The sequence below is a fragment of the Protopterus annectens genome, chromosome 8.part1 (assembly GCF_019279795.1).
Source record: "Protopterus annectens isolate FY-2018-M chromosome 8.part1, PAN1.0, whole genome shotgun sequence".
Classification (NCBI taxonomy): Eukaryota; Metazoa; Chordata; order Ceratodontiformes; family Protopteridae; genus Protopterus; species Protopterus annectens.
In genome coordinates, this window is record NC_056742.1 from 344559093 (window position 1) to 344574691 (window position 15599).

At 39.4% G+C, this 15599-nt stretch overlaps 1 protein-coding gene and 1 non-coding gene across 2 annotated transcripts in view; both read right to left on the minus strand.

Annotated features, from left to right (window-relative positions):
• NAE1 (NEDD8 activating enzyme E1 subunit 1) overlaps nucleotides 1–15599 on the minus strand; it is a 1377685-nt gene that overhangs the window by 1336897 nt on the left and 25189 nt on the right. Inside the window, exon 2 of the mRNA XM_044081916.1 lies at nucleotides 3168–3271. Coding sequence (XP_043937851.1) covers nucleotides 3168–3271 — 104 coding nt within the window. The remainder of the gene's footprint in view (nucleotides 1–3167; nucleotides 3272–15599) is intronic.
• LOC122810465 lies at nucleotides 2898–3004 on the minus strand. The gene has a single exon (XR_006366110.1). It is a non-coding gene; the product is annotated as a U6 spliceosomal RNA (small nuclear RNA).

The following is a 15599-nucleotide window of genomic DNA, read 5'->3' on the forward strand; positions in this document are numbered from 1 at the left end:
CTGAGATGATCTTCACTAGAAGCAGTCCATATTTTGTAGCAACACTTAAATATACCCATAACTCCTTTGTCATCGTGATATTTTATGGCTGAATTCCTTAATTAAGTTTGTTAATAATGGGCAGCACACAAAAGGAAAAGATTTAAGAAAAAAAATTAGTAGACTATTAATTTAGAACGCTCTGCAGTGGGGATATTACCCACTGTTTAGCACTTGTTCTTCAAATGTTCATATTTCATTCACATTTTCACAATTGGCCTAAAATCAGGAACACTTAAATACTACTCTAATTCACTTATATGGTTAACAGAAAAAAGGTTTTGCATCAACATGTATTTTCTGGAGAATAAGAAGTTGGAAACTTCAATGAGTTTCTTTACTGACTAACTGTTAACTCTCAACTTCTTACCAGAAAATCAAAAATTACAAGGGATAGGGCCAAAACATGAGGGAAAAATCAAGAACATACTTCAGAACCAGGGACAGTTGGGTATGACTATACATTTAGGTTGTACAATTTCCAAGAAAGAAAAAGCTGTTTGTGAAAAATATTAACAAAAAATATGTTTGTGAATTTTTCTGCATTGTATTATAGCAGGACTTTGATGTAAAGGCTATGAATACACTGAATATTACAAAGATGAATTTTTTTTGCAGAGCAAATTTATTTACACTTTTTAATATCAAACATTGTTCACAAGATATCTACATTTGTCTTATGTGCTTTAACTTGATTTTTCAAAAAAGTCACTACTCTAAGAATATTTGGAGGCTGCTAGAAGTATGACATTCCACGGCTACTAGACGTGAGTGAGATAATCATACTAAAAGTTGAGGAAAACAAACATATTAGCCACTCCCTGATGTACAAGGATTTAGCCATGACTACACTGCAGGAGATCCAACTTCGAATAGCAGCACAGCTGCCTGCAGGAGCAGGTAAGGGAGGATGGGAGTGAGCAGCTACTACCTACTCACTCATCCCGGGGAAGGCGGCTCTGACTCTCCACCAAAGGTGACACCTAGCAGGCACACTAGGTGTCTGCTCCAAGTAGTTTAAGTCTATCAAGCCCACTCTGCTGTGTGCAAGTTGCACTATGAACCAAGAGGTACCCTCAGAGGACAGCAACAGAAGCCCTCAGAAGAGCTGCCATAGGTGAAGGAGATGCTCCATTAGGGAAGACTTTTGCCATGAGCTGCTGAGCTCACAGGGGACTCCGAGGCAGGAAAGAATGGGCTGTACAATTCTCACCTGCTTGGGAATCCCCCGACTTCTATAACTGTAGAAAGAAGGGGACAGCTGGGTGCAGACAGAGAAGCCACTAGGCTTGGTCCTGCTAGAATGCAAAAACTGGGATTTCTTTAATTCATAACAGACTGTAGAGTAGAAGTGATCAATCTGATGTACACAAATATTTCTGAAATGTAATATAACATGAATGAATTAACACTATCAGACAGTTAAAATAAAAATATACTTGAACTTGTGGGCAAGGATAAGAACTGTAGCCCCCCTGCAAAAAAAAGAATACAGCTCTGTCAACTGAACCCAGTATGTCTAGCTTCAACTAGGACAGTGTGACCATGTACATTTTTGACTATTTAAATGCTATTCATGGACTCTAGGCTAACGACCCAAGGGGCCTTTCTAGGTCTAGCCAAGTTTTCCTGAGAGAATACTGATGGCCGGCATTCAAATAGGATATTGAGGGCTAAGCATTTATAAGCTACCTCTGTCCATAAGGGCCATGGGTGCCAGGACCGGTGTAAGCTTCCTATTCCCCATCCACTCGTCTAGGTTTTTACTAGACTAACAACCACAGGAGCCTCTTTAACCTTAGCCATGCATCCCAAATCTCTGACAAGTTCTGGTATTCTTGTTAAGTGTTAAGCGGAGGCATGAAAGATGAAATATTTATAAACAGGATCCGGGAGATGAAATATTTACAGGTTCCCTGTGTCCATTGGAGACAACACTGTTGCCAAGCCAGGGATGAATTTCCTGTTCCCCGTCCAATTGTCCAAGTTATACGTAAATTGTGTTAGGAAGGATCTCTGCTTTAAGTGGATGGAGAGACTGTTCCGGAGAAGGGGCAGTCTCTATGATACATACCTGTCTCTCTTGTAAGTCCTATTTATATCACAGGCAAGGTTTAAGTCTTCAGAATTGGTAATTCTGGCGTTTGATTTGTGGATATGCAAGAGGTCCATCACAGTGGGGTCTGACAATGCCTTGTACTCCAGACATACATCTACCCTCAAAAGCCTGTAGGAGACAGAATATAGGGGATAGGGACTTCAGGCAGTCACTAACACCCTGTATTCTTTCATTAAGGAACCTCTGTGGATGTTCCAATTATTGGATTTGCCTGGTTAGGCACGAACCAAAGGAGGCACTGTACTCAATGACAGGTTTGATGAATGCCGAATACAGTGGAACGATGACTTCCTTGGACCCAGATGCCATCTTTTTGTTTATAAGTTGCAAGACACAGAATGATTTCCTCTCTAGTATAGACACATGATGGTCAAAGCATAGATTACAGTCTGTGTCTCTCCCCACGTCCTTGACTACTGGGTCAACTCAAGGGTGTGTTGTTAATATGATAGTTACCAGAGATGGATGACCTCCTGAAGGACACTATTATGCATCTCTTGCTACTTAGTTTTAGCCCATGGCTCTGACACCATTTATTTGTCTGTGTCAACCCCTCTTGTAGAACATTTCCTTCAGTGGGGGATTCTACGACTGCTCCTAATTTGCAATCATCTGCAAATTTATTCAGTCAGAGGCCACTGACATTGGCCTTGACTTCAGGAAGTAAACGCTAAAAAGAAGAGGTCCAATGACCGATCCCTGAAGGACTCTGCTTGTGACTGGCCTCTTTGTGGAGGTGGAATATATAGAATGCTTCACGAATTTGTGAGACATCTTTGCGCAGGGACCAACTTAATCTTCTCTGTATCATTTCAGTTTTACCACATGTGCTGCCAAAGTAAACACAATGAAATAATTTACCTTGTGTCTGCGAGTCAAACACCTTGACCATTATACCAACCCCCTATTAGATCAGCAAACATTTCTTACAGACCTGGCTGTTAAAATTACTTCTAACAGCTTTAAAAACTTCAGTAACAATGTGTATAAAAAAACAGAAGCAGCATACCTGGAAGTACTAAATTTTTTAAGATTTCAGTCCCTGTAGCTGTAGCATTTACAAGACAAACATGCGCAGATTCTAATGCTTCTTGTCCATGATCACCCCATAACCTGCAAAAGGCAAAAAAAAAACTGTTACAACACAAATAATGTGTTGATATGCTACAGGCAGAAATCAAGATGAAATGTAAGCATGATAAGCAAACTCTGACTGAAGTTACTAGGGCATTAATGGAAATGAGGAGCCACTGATTCCTGCTTTGTTAAAATGCAGCTATTCTGAAAAGTAAACAGGTTGTCAAACTAGGATACAGCACACAGCCTAGCTACAACAGTAGAAAAGCAGCCAGAAGCACTGTCTCATCAATACTCAATGAAAACTGGTAATAATCCATTAAGGTAAATAAAGGTTGCAAAAAAATGCAAACTGCATACATCAAGATATGTTGTGATGCATTAAAGATCATGTTATCTCGTACTGTAGGTTTAGGAAATTAATTAGTTTTGTGAGGAGTGTCAAAGTCCAGAGTCATGCACCAAGTTCTCTAATCATATAGAACAAGATATTTCAGGTAAACCAAATTCCCATGTTACAGTTGTGTTTTTTTTCATGCCTTTTTTAAATGATAAAATACTATTTCCCACTTGAAAGAACTTAACATGTTTACCTGGTCACTGGGAGTGCGGGAATGAAAGCCTTTCTACAACTTGCATCTTAAATGTATCTAGCATCTTGAACACTGGAAGGACTATGTGGAGAGAAGAGGGAAGAAGTCAGCAAACAATATCAGCTTGCCCATTCTAGTGTGTGTAACTGTTAGTTCCAGTTTGTCAACTGCGACCATGCAAGCAAGAACAGAGTCATAGCCCAGGGATAGCCTGGTTCAGCTATGCTGGTGATGAAAATCCTCTGCACCATGTGTGTGGAAGTGCAGAGCTGGGCCTTCCATGGTGACCTGGGTAGAAGTCCAGATAGCTGCCTGAACAGCAGCTCTGCAATTGGCTCTTACCTCTCAGAGAAAAATGATCTGGGAATAGAGCACAGGAAGTTGATGGTTGATAGACAAACGAGGAATTAAAAAAAGAAAGAAAATTCCCTACTAGAAAAGTTACATGGCTGAAAACATGAACTACAAAGGTTTCAAGAAATGTCTCTGTATTCCATCTCTTACAGAGACTTCCGTCAGGTCTATAAAGCAATCTTTTGAGAAAGCTCTATTTAAAAGCCTACGTCTGGAATGAACTTGCTGGTGAAGCTAATACCATATCAAGTAACACAGTACTAAAAATAAATTCCAGTAAAAAAATTAAAATATTTAACAGATGCATCATCCAAAACCTTCCAAGATTGCAAAGCTTTCCCTTACAACCAGAAATCATAAAGCTCTTTTTAAAAATAAACATGGAATGTTTATGGGAAATAGAAACATCAACATGGGGTTAGGACAAAAAATTCTTGGAAAACAGTTGGGCATAAGCTTTCCTAAGGACCACATTATTTATGTCACTGTTATTTTCTGGGGTGAGTTTTTTTTTCTCATCGAAGTGAATGGAAGATGCAATTCATGTTGTTATTTCTCTATTTTTTTATAAATTAAGGTTGGGGTGGTGGTGTTTTAGGGGGAGGTAGGGTGTTTGTATTTTTTTAAGTGCATTTTGCCTGTGCTGAGTGAAACTTACACATTAGTTTCAAGTAAATGGCATAAATAGGACGTCTGAGATAAAAAAATACCTTTGAACGCAGAATACTGGCATTAATTTCTGGATGGTCACAGTATAGCTGTTGCTTCCCATTCCCAGTTGTGATGCAATCTCGGCGTTGGCATACAGAAGTAGTATGCGATGTAGGCCCCCTTACAAAAAAAAAAATAAAGGAGGAAAGAATCCCCTCCCCCCGGTGTTTTAGGTTTCACTAATAATATCACTCCCCAAGGACACTGTCATTTACTATGTTCACAGACCTAGGAAAGGAGCAATAAATGACTCCGCCCCCTCCTTCACACATGACCAACAGAAGGCCTAATTCCCTAGGTTTATGGGAATGAGTTTTGATAAATTTTTTTTCACACAGACACACAGCTCCATGAATCAATGTAAATCAAATTTACATATAAAAACACATGCGATAATATGTGTGTGAGTGACTGTAGATGTAACAATATATACACACACAAAAATATTTATTTACTTATTTACATTTGATTACAGGGAGATTCCGACTGGACACAAGTCCTTTTTCAGCAGATGCCCGGGGAGAAAAGCTTCACAGATTGTACATGACTGACATTAACTCTACCTGTACCAATGTCATTCAGCAAGCATAACAGTTGGTATATTTAAAGTAATAGATAATATTTCTAAACAATAAAAGTAACTACGGTAGACAATATTTCTGAAAAAGAAAGTAACTAAGGTGGAATATACATATGTACTATTTGCATACATGTGTAGATATAAAGGTGTGTTATCATCATCAACCCCTTCCCCCCCATTTTCTAAAAACTAGAATCAATACCCGGAGATCACCAAGTAGGACCTTACAAAAACAACCAATAAAACAAATCGGCAAACACTATAAAAATATCCAGTCAGAGCAAAAAGAAGGCTCATGACCGATCCGGACTTCAATTGCTTATGTTTAGCGTTTTCGTCAGTAATAAACCACTGACTTCATCAGAACAAGTGGTCACGTTACTACAAACTTCCTTTTATAATAAAAAAGTCACATGATCCTTTTCAACACAGTTTCATTGAACTAATTAAAAATGTACTGAACTGAGTAAAACATCTCTAAGTAAAACCAACACTACAAGCCTTGCAACAAACGTACAGATCTGTCACAAAATACAGTTGTGCATGTATCAAATTCTAAACCAAGAATGCCCCTTGACATTATTAAGAAAACCAAAGCTTCAAACAAAATAATGCATTTAGTCCTAACTTCTAAAAATTGACAATAAGACTTGAAACTTAAATATATTTAAAAATTGATTAAGTGAATACATGCAAGTGTGTAAACACTTGTATATACACGTGTATAAATATATAATATGGAAGTAGTAATAAAGAAAAAATTTAAAAAAAATGTATAAATATATATATATATATATATATATATATATATATATATATATATATATATATATATAAACACACATACACACACCCATATGTGTATACACACATGTAAATGTATTATTCTTCTAAGTAAATAGGTGGGTGTGCATATGTATATGAATGTGATTATACCCCCACATGCATATCCACACACCACAATGTATGTATATTATTTTTGTATGTATATATAAGTTCATACACCAGTGTAGTGAAATTAGTTGGCCCTCACCTGAAGACTAAAGGCAGAAGTCAGCTTTTAACTTAAGGACACTAGTAATGGAAATCACCTCATTGAGGCCAGGGGGTGGGTGGCATTACATCTTAATTGCCAAATTAACTCTTTATATTTTAAAAATAAATCAATAAATCCACCCCTTGGCACACACTCAACTTGACTGACAGCTGTAAATTTAAACCTGTGACTAAGGAAGTCACTAATATGTTTTGCCAAAGCGTTGTTCCTATTGGATTTTTGTATATCATATACATGTTGGTAAATACGTTTCCTAAAGTTAGTCTTACCAATGTAAAAATATCTACAACTTTGGCAAATGGCCACATATAGTAAGGCCTTACTGTGACAATCAATTTTATGTTTTAAACTGACTTTCCCACTGATATCCACAGTCTCGCCCTCAAGAATGTAATGACACTGGGGAGAATGACTGCATTTTTTCATTCTTCCTTTAATACTTACTTCTATGCTTCTTTCAACCAAGTTCTTAAAACATAGGTCATTTTTGTAGACCACCACTGCTTTTTTTCCCCACCTTTCTTAAATGCTCATTGTCCACCCCAAATATAGCCCAGTTCTTACTAATGGTGTCCTTAATATCATAAAGTTTTACTTACTTGTCTGACATTTGAACAAGTAACCCTTGTAAAAATCCTCAAAACTGTATACTGTCGGTCTGCCTTTCCTGATAAACATAAAGTAAAATTAAAGTGCTGAGTGCAAGTAACATTACAGTGCTGAGTGCAGATTTTAGGCCCTTACATTCAACTTCCCTCTGGTGTGGTGTCTTGAGTCAATCTAAGGTATTTCTCTAACCACTCCTACTGCCTTCTCTTTTCCCCCACCCCCCCTCTTTCCTCATACAGGTTAAACTGCTACAACTTAGTACAGGCAATGGTTCATCCCTGCTTGGGCTTGCTTCGCACCCCACCCTGCCCCCAAATTCCTCCCTTCCCTGGTGCTGCTACATTTATTGGTACTAGACCACACCCCACTTTTTTAAACCAATCAGTAACAAGTTGTCACTCAACAGCACCACCCTCAACCTGATATCACCAGTCCTCCATCTCTACTATTCCTTTTGCCCAAGTGTCAAGTCTCATTCAGTAGGTATGCTATCAAAAACACCAAAAATCACTCGTGGAGACCCAAATAAGGGTATGAGCACAACAGCAATGAATCCAAACCAGTGGAAATACCAACAGCGTAGTCAAATTGAGCAAAAAACAACAGAATTGAATCCTTCTGATTCAATTCTGTTGTTTTTTGCTCAATTTGACTACGCTATTGGTATTTCCACTGGTTTGGATTCATTGCTGTTGTGCTCATACCCTTATTTGGGTCTCCACGAGTGATTTTTGGTGTTTTTGGTACTGTTTTCACTCGTACCATCCCTATTTGGTTCTAGGTATGCTATCACCCAAAATATAATCTTATTAACTCTACTTCTACTCCTTTTACTCATCCCATATCTCCTAACCGCCTACGAATATCAGGATCACCCAGGTTTCCACTACCCTGAATTCCAAACATCCATCCGATCTACAACAGATAATAATGCACCCTTACTCACTCCCCTCATGCTTACCTCCTTAACACCTAAATACTACCATCTTACTAGACCTAGTTACATTAGTCGTAAAACTAGACACTATTACAAAACGTTATTCAAAATCTTAAAACTCATACTCAGGATACACTACAACCTCACAAAGGATGGTGACATCCACCCAAACCCTGGTCCATCCCCACCTGTTGGCCCTAATCCCCCTTCTATATCCCTTACCACCACAGCTCCAACAAACTGACCTCCTAACTCACTTCTGGCCTGCCATCTAAACATTAGGAGCATAAATAACAAAACTCAGCACCTGCATGCCCTCTTAGCTGTTCATTCTCCAGATATATTATGCCTAACATAAACGGGGCTAAAGCTAGTCACCAATGACCATGAGATCCTGCCACCAGGGTATAGTATGTTTCGACTAGACCGCACCACCAGAAAGGGTGGTGGGGTACCCATACTTTACAAGTCTACCCTGTCAGCATAGACACCCAACAACCACCCCAGTTCAATAATGCTGAAATTCTTATCTCAAAATTACAAATTAACAAAAACAAAAATGTAAACATTGTCTGTGTCTACATTCCCCACGGAGGAACACAGAAACCTTAGTAGACTTCTTATATTTGTTATCCAATAACTACCCCCAAGAAACAATTGTTCTTGTGGATTTCAACATTGACGAACACTTGCTCTTGTGAAACCCCCACAACCCACATAAACCTCTATGGATTTACTCAAATCATAAACCCCCCACCACGACAGGAAAACCCAATAACAAGGAAAGTACCATAGACTGGATACTCATCAACACACACCTTCAATCTTATAAATCAGGCACTTTGCCTGATGACCTAAGTGACCTCTGTCTCACCTATGTAATCAAGCTCAAAGTAGACTGCTCCTATCAACCCACCTATAGAACATAAACAAGAATTTTATTCTCACCAAATTTCAAAATGAACTTAAGGCATGCAACTGGTCAGTACTAAAGTCTCCCCCTAGATAAAGCAGTAGCATACTTTAACACCAAATTCATTGCTATTCTTAACTCCCATGCTCCCAGCCGCTCTATTAGAACCAAAGTTAATATTGCACCATGGCTTTCTGAAGATACCAAACGTCACTCAAACAAAAGCATGGGCTACCTACTGAAAGACAAAAGCCTCACTTGATCAACTAAGACTCAGACAGCTAAGGAATTCTCTCTCTCTCTCTTTCGGCTTTTCCCGGTTAGGGGTCGCCACAGCGGATGACCTTGCCCACTAATGATTAGCAGTGGAGTTTTACAGTGTAGACTTGCCAGCCCGGTGCCCAATCTTCCACGGAAGACACACACACACACACACACACACACACACACACGGCCAATTTTAACATGTCCAATCCACTTGCAACATGTCTTTGGGGATGTGGGAGGAAACGAAGCACCCGGAGTAAACCCACATGACCGTAGGGAGGACATGCAGACTCCACACAGAAGACACTCCAGCCGAAGATTGAACAGGAGAGCCTCTTGCTGTGAGGTGACAATGTTAACCGCTGCACCACCACAGCCATCCTATTCAGACAGCTAAGGAATGACACCAAAAAATCCATAACCTTAGACAAAAAGAACCACTACTACCATCTACCGCAAAAACACCAAAAACAAACCTCCAAAGTTCTGGGCAGGACTAAACAAACTACTCCACCCAGGCCAAACCGTCACTCCACCCCCACCCTCAGCTTCCCAACAAAAATCCCCAGTAGACATTGCTAATAACTTCAACAGCTTCTTCAGAGACTATCCAGTCTCCAGCCAGCCAACTCTCTCCCAATGGCTCTAATTCTAATGTAGCCACACCCAGTACCCAAACTTACTTTACCTTCCAACCTGTTCCTACTCAACTTATTCATGCCCTACTTAAGAAACTAAGACCCACCACCCTGACTGCCGACCTCCTCCCAGCAGACTATCTGCAAAAGGCTGCTGACACCATAGCATACCCCATCTCAATCTTGATCAACAGAGTTATATCTGAAGCTACTGTACACACTATATGGAAAATCCCCCATGTCATACCTCTCCATAAAGGAGGCAGTTCCACTGAACTGTCAAACTTTAGACCCATAGCTATTCTGTCACCTCTAGCTACAATTATGGAGAAGTGTGTACACAGCTCATGCACTACCTCACACAGAACAAGCTATTGTCCAACTTTCAGCATGGCTTTAAGCCACACCACAGTACTACTGCTGCCCTCCTCTCTTTTTTCAACGTCATTAACCACAACAATAACAAACTATCCTCAGCACTCTTTCTAGATCTATCCAAGGCTTTTGACATGGTTGACCACAAAATGCTTATAAATACCTTGAAGGCCTTCTCCTTAAACAACCATGCACTCCAATGGTTTCAATCCTACCTGCAGGGCAGGCAACAGGCAGTCCTATGGCACGACAAGCTATCATCTCGCCTACCCATCACATTAGGAGTTCCCCAGGGCTCTATACTAGGACCCCTTCTTTTCTCCATCTTTATCAACAACCTTCATTCAGTCATCCCAGATGCTACCTTCATTCAATATGCGGATGACTCCACCTTGATTTGTTCCGACACCTCACTAGCTACTTTATTCACATTAACCCAACATACCTTCAATACAGTGGAAAAATGTCTCTCCAATCAACATCTAATCTTAAAAACACCAACAAACTAAGTTGCTCCTCTTCTCCCCCACATGCAGGGCCCCCTGCCATCCTTCAACATAACTGCTAACAATGGCATTATCATCTTCCCAGAAGCCCAAACTAAACTACTGGGTGTCATAGTTGATAACCTGAAGTTTGATGTGCATATCAATCAAACTATCAAAACCATTGATAAAAAATTGGCTCTCTTTACAGAATCAAACCTTTCCTTACACACCACTTGCTAGAACTGCAATTGCCCATTCCCATCTGCTATCAACTCTTCTCTACATCTCACCTCTATTCTCCAACTTAAACAAAACGGATCTTAATAAACTATCATCCTGCTATAACCATATTGCCAGATTTGCTACTGGCACAGCCTACCGGACACACCACTGTCAAAACCTAAATCACCTAGGATGGCTTGAACTGCCAAGCCTACTGCAGTTCAACCAGCTAATAGTGGCACATAAAAGTCCTTTACCAACCAGAAAATACACCTGCACTAAAAAATATTATCAGCCCCTACACTAGCACCCGGACAGTGCGATCATCCACTAGACTCCTAGTTCAAACATACAAATCCAACTACTCAGCTGGGGACTCTGTTTGCCAACTCTGTTGGAAAAATATGGAACAGACTCCCAGCTGACTTCACCCTAGAACCCTCACTAACTCAATTCAAAAACAAACTCAAGAAATACTTAAAAACTCATTGGTTATGTCCTTGCACTAACCCAGACTAGTGACCTCTCTATTTTTTAGGTGCCTTGCCTTCAACTACTAACTTTTTTCTACCACTCCATTTCAGGAAGGGTCAATTGTATAACTGCTGCTCAGTGTGTCTTAAACCTGAATGTAATGTTATGTATTTTTAACTTTGAAAATAATGTTATGTTTTGCAAAGTGTTTTATAATGAGTTAATACTATATGTGCTAAATGTTGGTATTGCTTATGACTGTAATCTGCTTGAAACTAGCATTTACTAAATGTTCAATGTTGTTGTCTCTTTCGGCTTTTCCCGGTTAGGGGTTGTCACAGCGGAACTCCGGTCCACTAATGATTGGCAGTAGATTTTTACGTGCCGAGTTGCCGGCCCTAACGCACAACCTTCAACGAAGGTATGCCCATTCATGCATTTCTCCACACAGAAGATGGTCTAGCTGAGAATCAAACAGGACAACATCTTACTGTGAGGCGACAATGCTACCGCAGCACCACCACAATGTGAATTATTATCTTGGGAGCTTTTTTCCCCCGGGCCTCTGCTGAAAATGGACATGTATCCAGTTGGACTATCCCGGTCAACAAATGTAAAATAAATAAATAATATTGTAAATTATAGGAAAGGACCCGGGCATTGTTAAAATGTTTTGGGGTGTTATCATTCAGGGTGTTTGTAATGCATCTTGATTGCAACTCCTGGTCACTTGATCCCAACAATGGGAAGAAGTGTCCCGCTTGTCTCTTCCTGGTTCCCTCTTCTAAGGTAGGGTCAGTAAAGGTGACTGGGTAACCTCTTCTGATAAACATATCCCTCAAAATATCTATTTCTCTCATAAATACATTAATGTCACTCACCATGCATGCCAAACGAACACATTGGTCCTTGATGAGAGACCTTTTTTTGGTGTATGGGGTGGCAACATTCAAAATGTAGCAAGGAGTTCGAATATGTCAGCTTCCTGTATAACAAAGACATAAAAAGTTGGTCGACTTTATCCTTTTGTATAGAAACATTTAAATAATGAACTACGTCCTTGGTGGTCTCCATGGTAAACTTAAGGAAATGGGTACTGGAGTTTAGAAATTGAAAAAACTCATTGAGCTGCTCACTGGTACCTTCCCAAAAAAATCAAGATATCACCAAGGTAGCACCCATAAAATCTACAAAACTGAAACAGTTCAGATGAAAACACGGTGTTAACTTCCCATTGGGCCAATACAATATTGGCAAAAACGGGGGCACAAGTGGCCATCACCACACCCTTTTTTCTGCCTGAACAACTGATTATCAAAAGTTATAAAATTATTTTCTAGAATGATCTCCATCTATGGCCTAAACATCAAAATTTTCAAATGTTCTAGGCTGGTGTGGTGGCAAAGAAATTCATAAAACATTTCCAAACCTTCAACATGGGGTATCACTGTAAACAAGTCTTTGATATCAATGGTGGCAAAAACCAAGTCATCTGAATATACTTCTGGCTTTATTTTAGTTAAACAGTCCCATGAATCTTTTAGTATATGTTTAAATTTGACCAATAAACCTCTGAGGTGGTAATCAACAAATCTAGCTATGGGAAATGTTTTGCAGGCCTTGGCATCCACGATGGGTCTGGGATGTTTTTAATGAATTATGGTTATGCCAAAAATGGTGGGTATCCGGGGACAACTGTAGCTCAAGAATTGAAACTCACTCATAGTAATCTGATTGTCTAATATATCATTCAAAAGGACGTTGGATGTGTCTATATGCAATATTTAACTCTTTAGTGGAAACCTCACAGTTGTCACTAAACAAAAATAGTAACATTTTGCTAACATACAACTGGTAATCTATAAGTCCACCACCCTTATCAGGTTTCATCACCCTAATTGACTTATTGTTGGCTATGTCAAGCAGTAACCTGGTTTCCTCTCCAGTCAAGTTAGACATGTACTCCGTCCTTTTTGTGAGCAACTGTCTGATATCATCGATACAAACTGCTTCAAATAAATACAAAATGGGGTGTAAAGGTGGAGTGAAAAAACTAGATTTTTTACACCTTGTAACCTGACCCATCTGGTCACCTCCATCAAAATAGAAACAAAAATTAAGTTTTCTAACAAACAATTTAAGACTTAACAAAACTTTCTCAACACTTGCTGTTCGCGCTGGAACAAAGGTCAGACCTTTCTGAAATAAACTGGCCTATTGTGAAGTAATAACATGGCTATTCAAATTGTAAATTTTGAAGTCCCGTGTTCATTTACCACACTCTGACACATCATCACAATCAGTTACCATCTCTGTCCCCACTCCCTCGCTCTCTCTGCCCCTCCCCCCGAATGTCCTCCCCCGAGTGGGGTAAGGTTCCATACAAGTCCCACTGTTCATCCGAGGGGGTTCAGTCCCTATTGTCTCCGGTTTAAAAGTCTCTCGGATCTCCTTAGGGGCACGTCTAAAGGGGCAGCATCACCACCGTTGACAGTGTGTTGATCATCTCTAACATCAAGACCCCTCTTGTCAAAGCTCTCTTTTAACTCTTCATTTTGTGTATCTAAAACATTCCCATTTAGTGTTGGATAGGCATTGCCAGACTCATAGTCTACACTGTCTCTTTCGAGTTTCTTACTTTTTTCTTTCTAATGTTAAACTATAGTCGTGTCAGCATTAAAGAATAATGCTCTATATTCATTCATTTTAGAACTAAAGCAAAGATCATTCCTGATAAGTTCATTAAGCAAATTAATAGTTTCTTTTAGGGCATTCAATTTCCTATTGTTATCTTTTACCAGTACTTCAGTAAGTTCACATCCATGGCGATTGAACATGACAACCAATTCACAGTGCAGGTCAGATCCATTAACCAAACCAATGGAAATTTCCAGGTACATAATCCCTTCAGAACTTGTTCTCTTTTTAGGCACTCCCTTAAAAAGCAATTTTCTACTTTCAACTTATGGAATTTTACTGTTTCTGTTTCCAAAGTTTTTAATTGTTGATCCCGAGTATCGTAGTGAATGCGGTAACTGTTGTCTCTGAACTTACACTCATAGCCCTCCCAAACCCATTCCGTGAAGTAGAAGCTATGTGAAGAACCTGCCTCGTTGGTGGAAGTGGTGATGTCATCTCGACCAATCGGTGACCTCCTCTGTGCTTGTGTTGAATTTACTGGACTCCTCTGTGCCGGAGTAATTAAAGAAAATTGTGTCTCCTGAGTAGACTGTGGGACCGGAGCTCTGCTGGTTCCAAGAATCACAGGTAAGTTGTCCGCATTCCTCCCAAAACCAGCCAAATGTTGTGTCAGCACTTGGATAAGTGCCGAGAGGTTCCTGATAGATGTAACCACTTCTTGTGTGGAACCTGAAGCTGGTGAATCAGTCCTGCTGCCCTCCTCCATAACACAGAAACTCAGACACTTAATAACACAAACACTTGTAAAAACAAAAAGGCGGCTCGTGGGTTTGGGAAAGTCACTTTAAAACATAAATTTGATTGTCACAGTAAGGCCTTAATCTATGTGGCCATTTGCTAAAGTTGTGGATATTTTTACATTGGTAAGACTATTAACAAATTTAGGAAACGTACTTACCAACATGTATATGATATGCAAAAATCCAATAGGAACAATGCTTTGGCAAAACATATTAGTGACATCCCCAGTCACAAGTTTAAATTTACAGCTGTCAATCAAGTCGACACTAAGCCAAGGGGTGGATTTATTGATTTATGTTTAGAATATAAAGAGTTAATTTGACAATTAAGATGTAATGCCACCCACCCCCCCAGCCTTAATGAAGTGATTTCCATTACTAGTGTCCTTAAGTTAAAAGCTGACTTCTACCTTTAGTCTTCAGATGAGGGTCAACTAATTTCAAGGTTTTGCAACTTCTAGTGCAAGGGGAGTTTAGAATCAGTAGCTTTTCTGCACGGGTGTATGAACTCATATATACACATACATACAACAATAATATACATACATTGTGGTGTGTGGGGGTATATATTCACATATGTACATATACACACATTTACTTAAAAGAATAACACATTTACACGTGTGTATACACCTATACATATGTATATATTTATATTTATACATATGTTTATTTTTTTCTTTATTGCTACTTCCATATATATTTA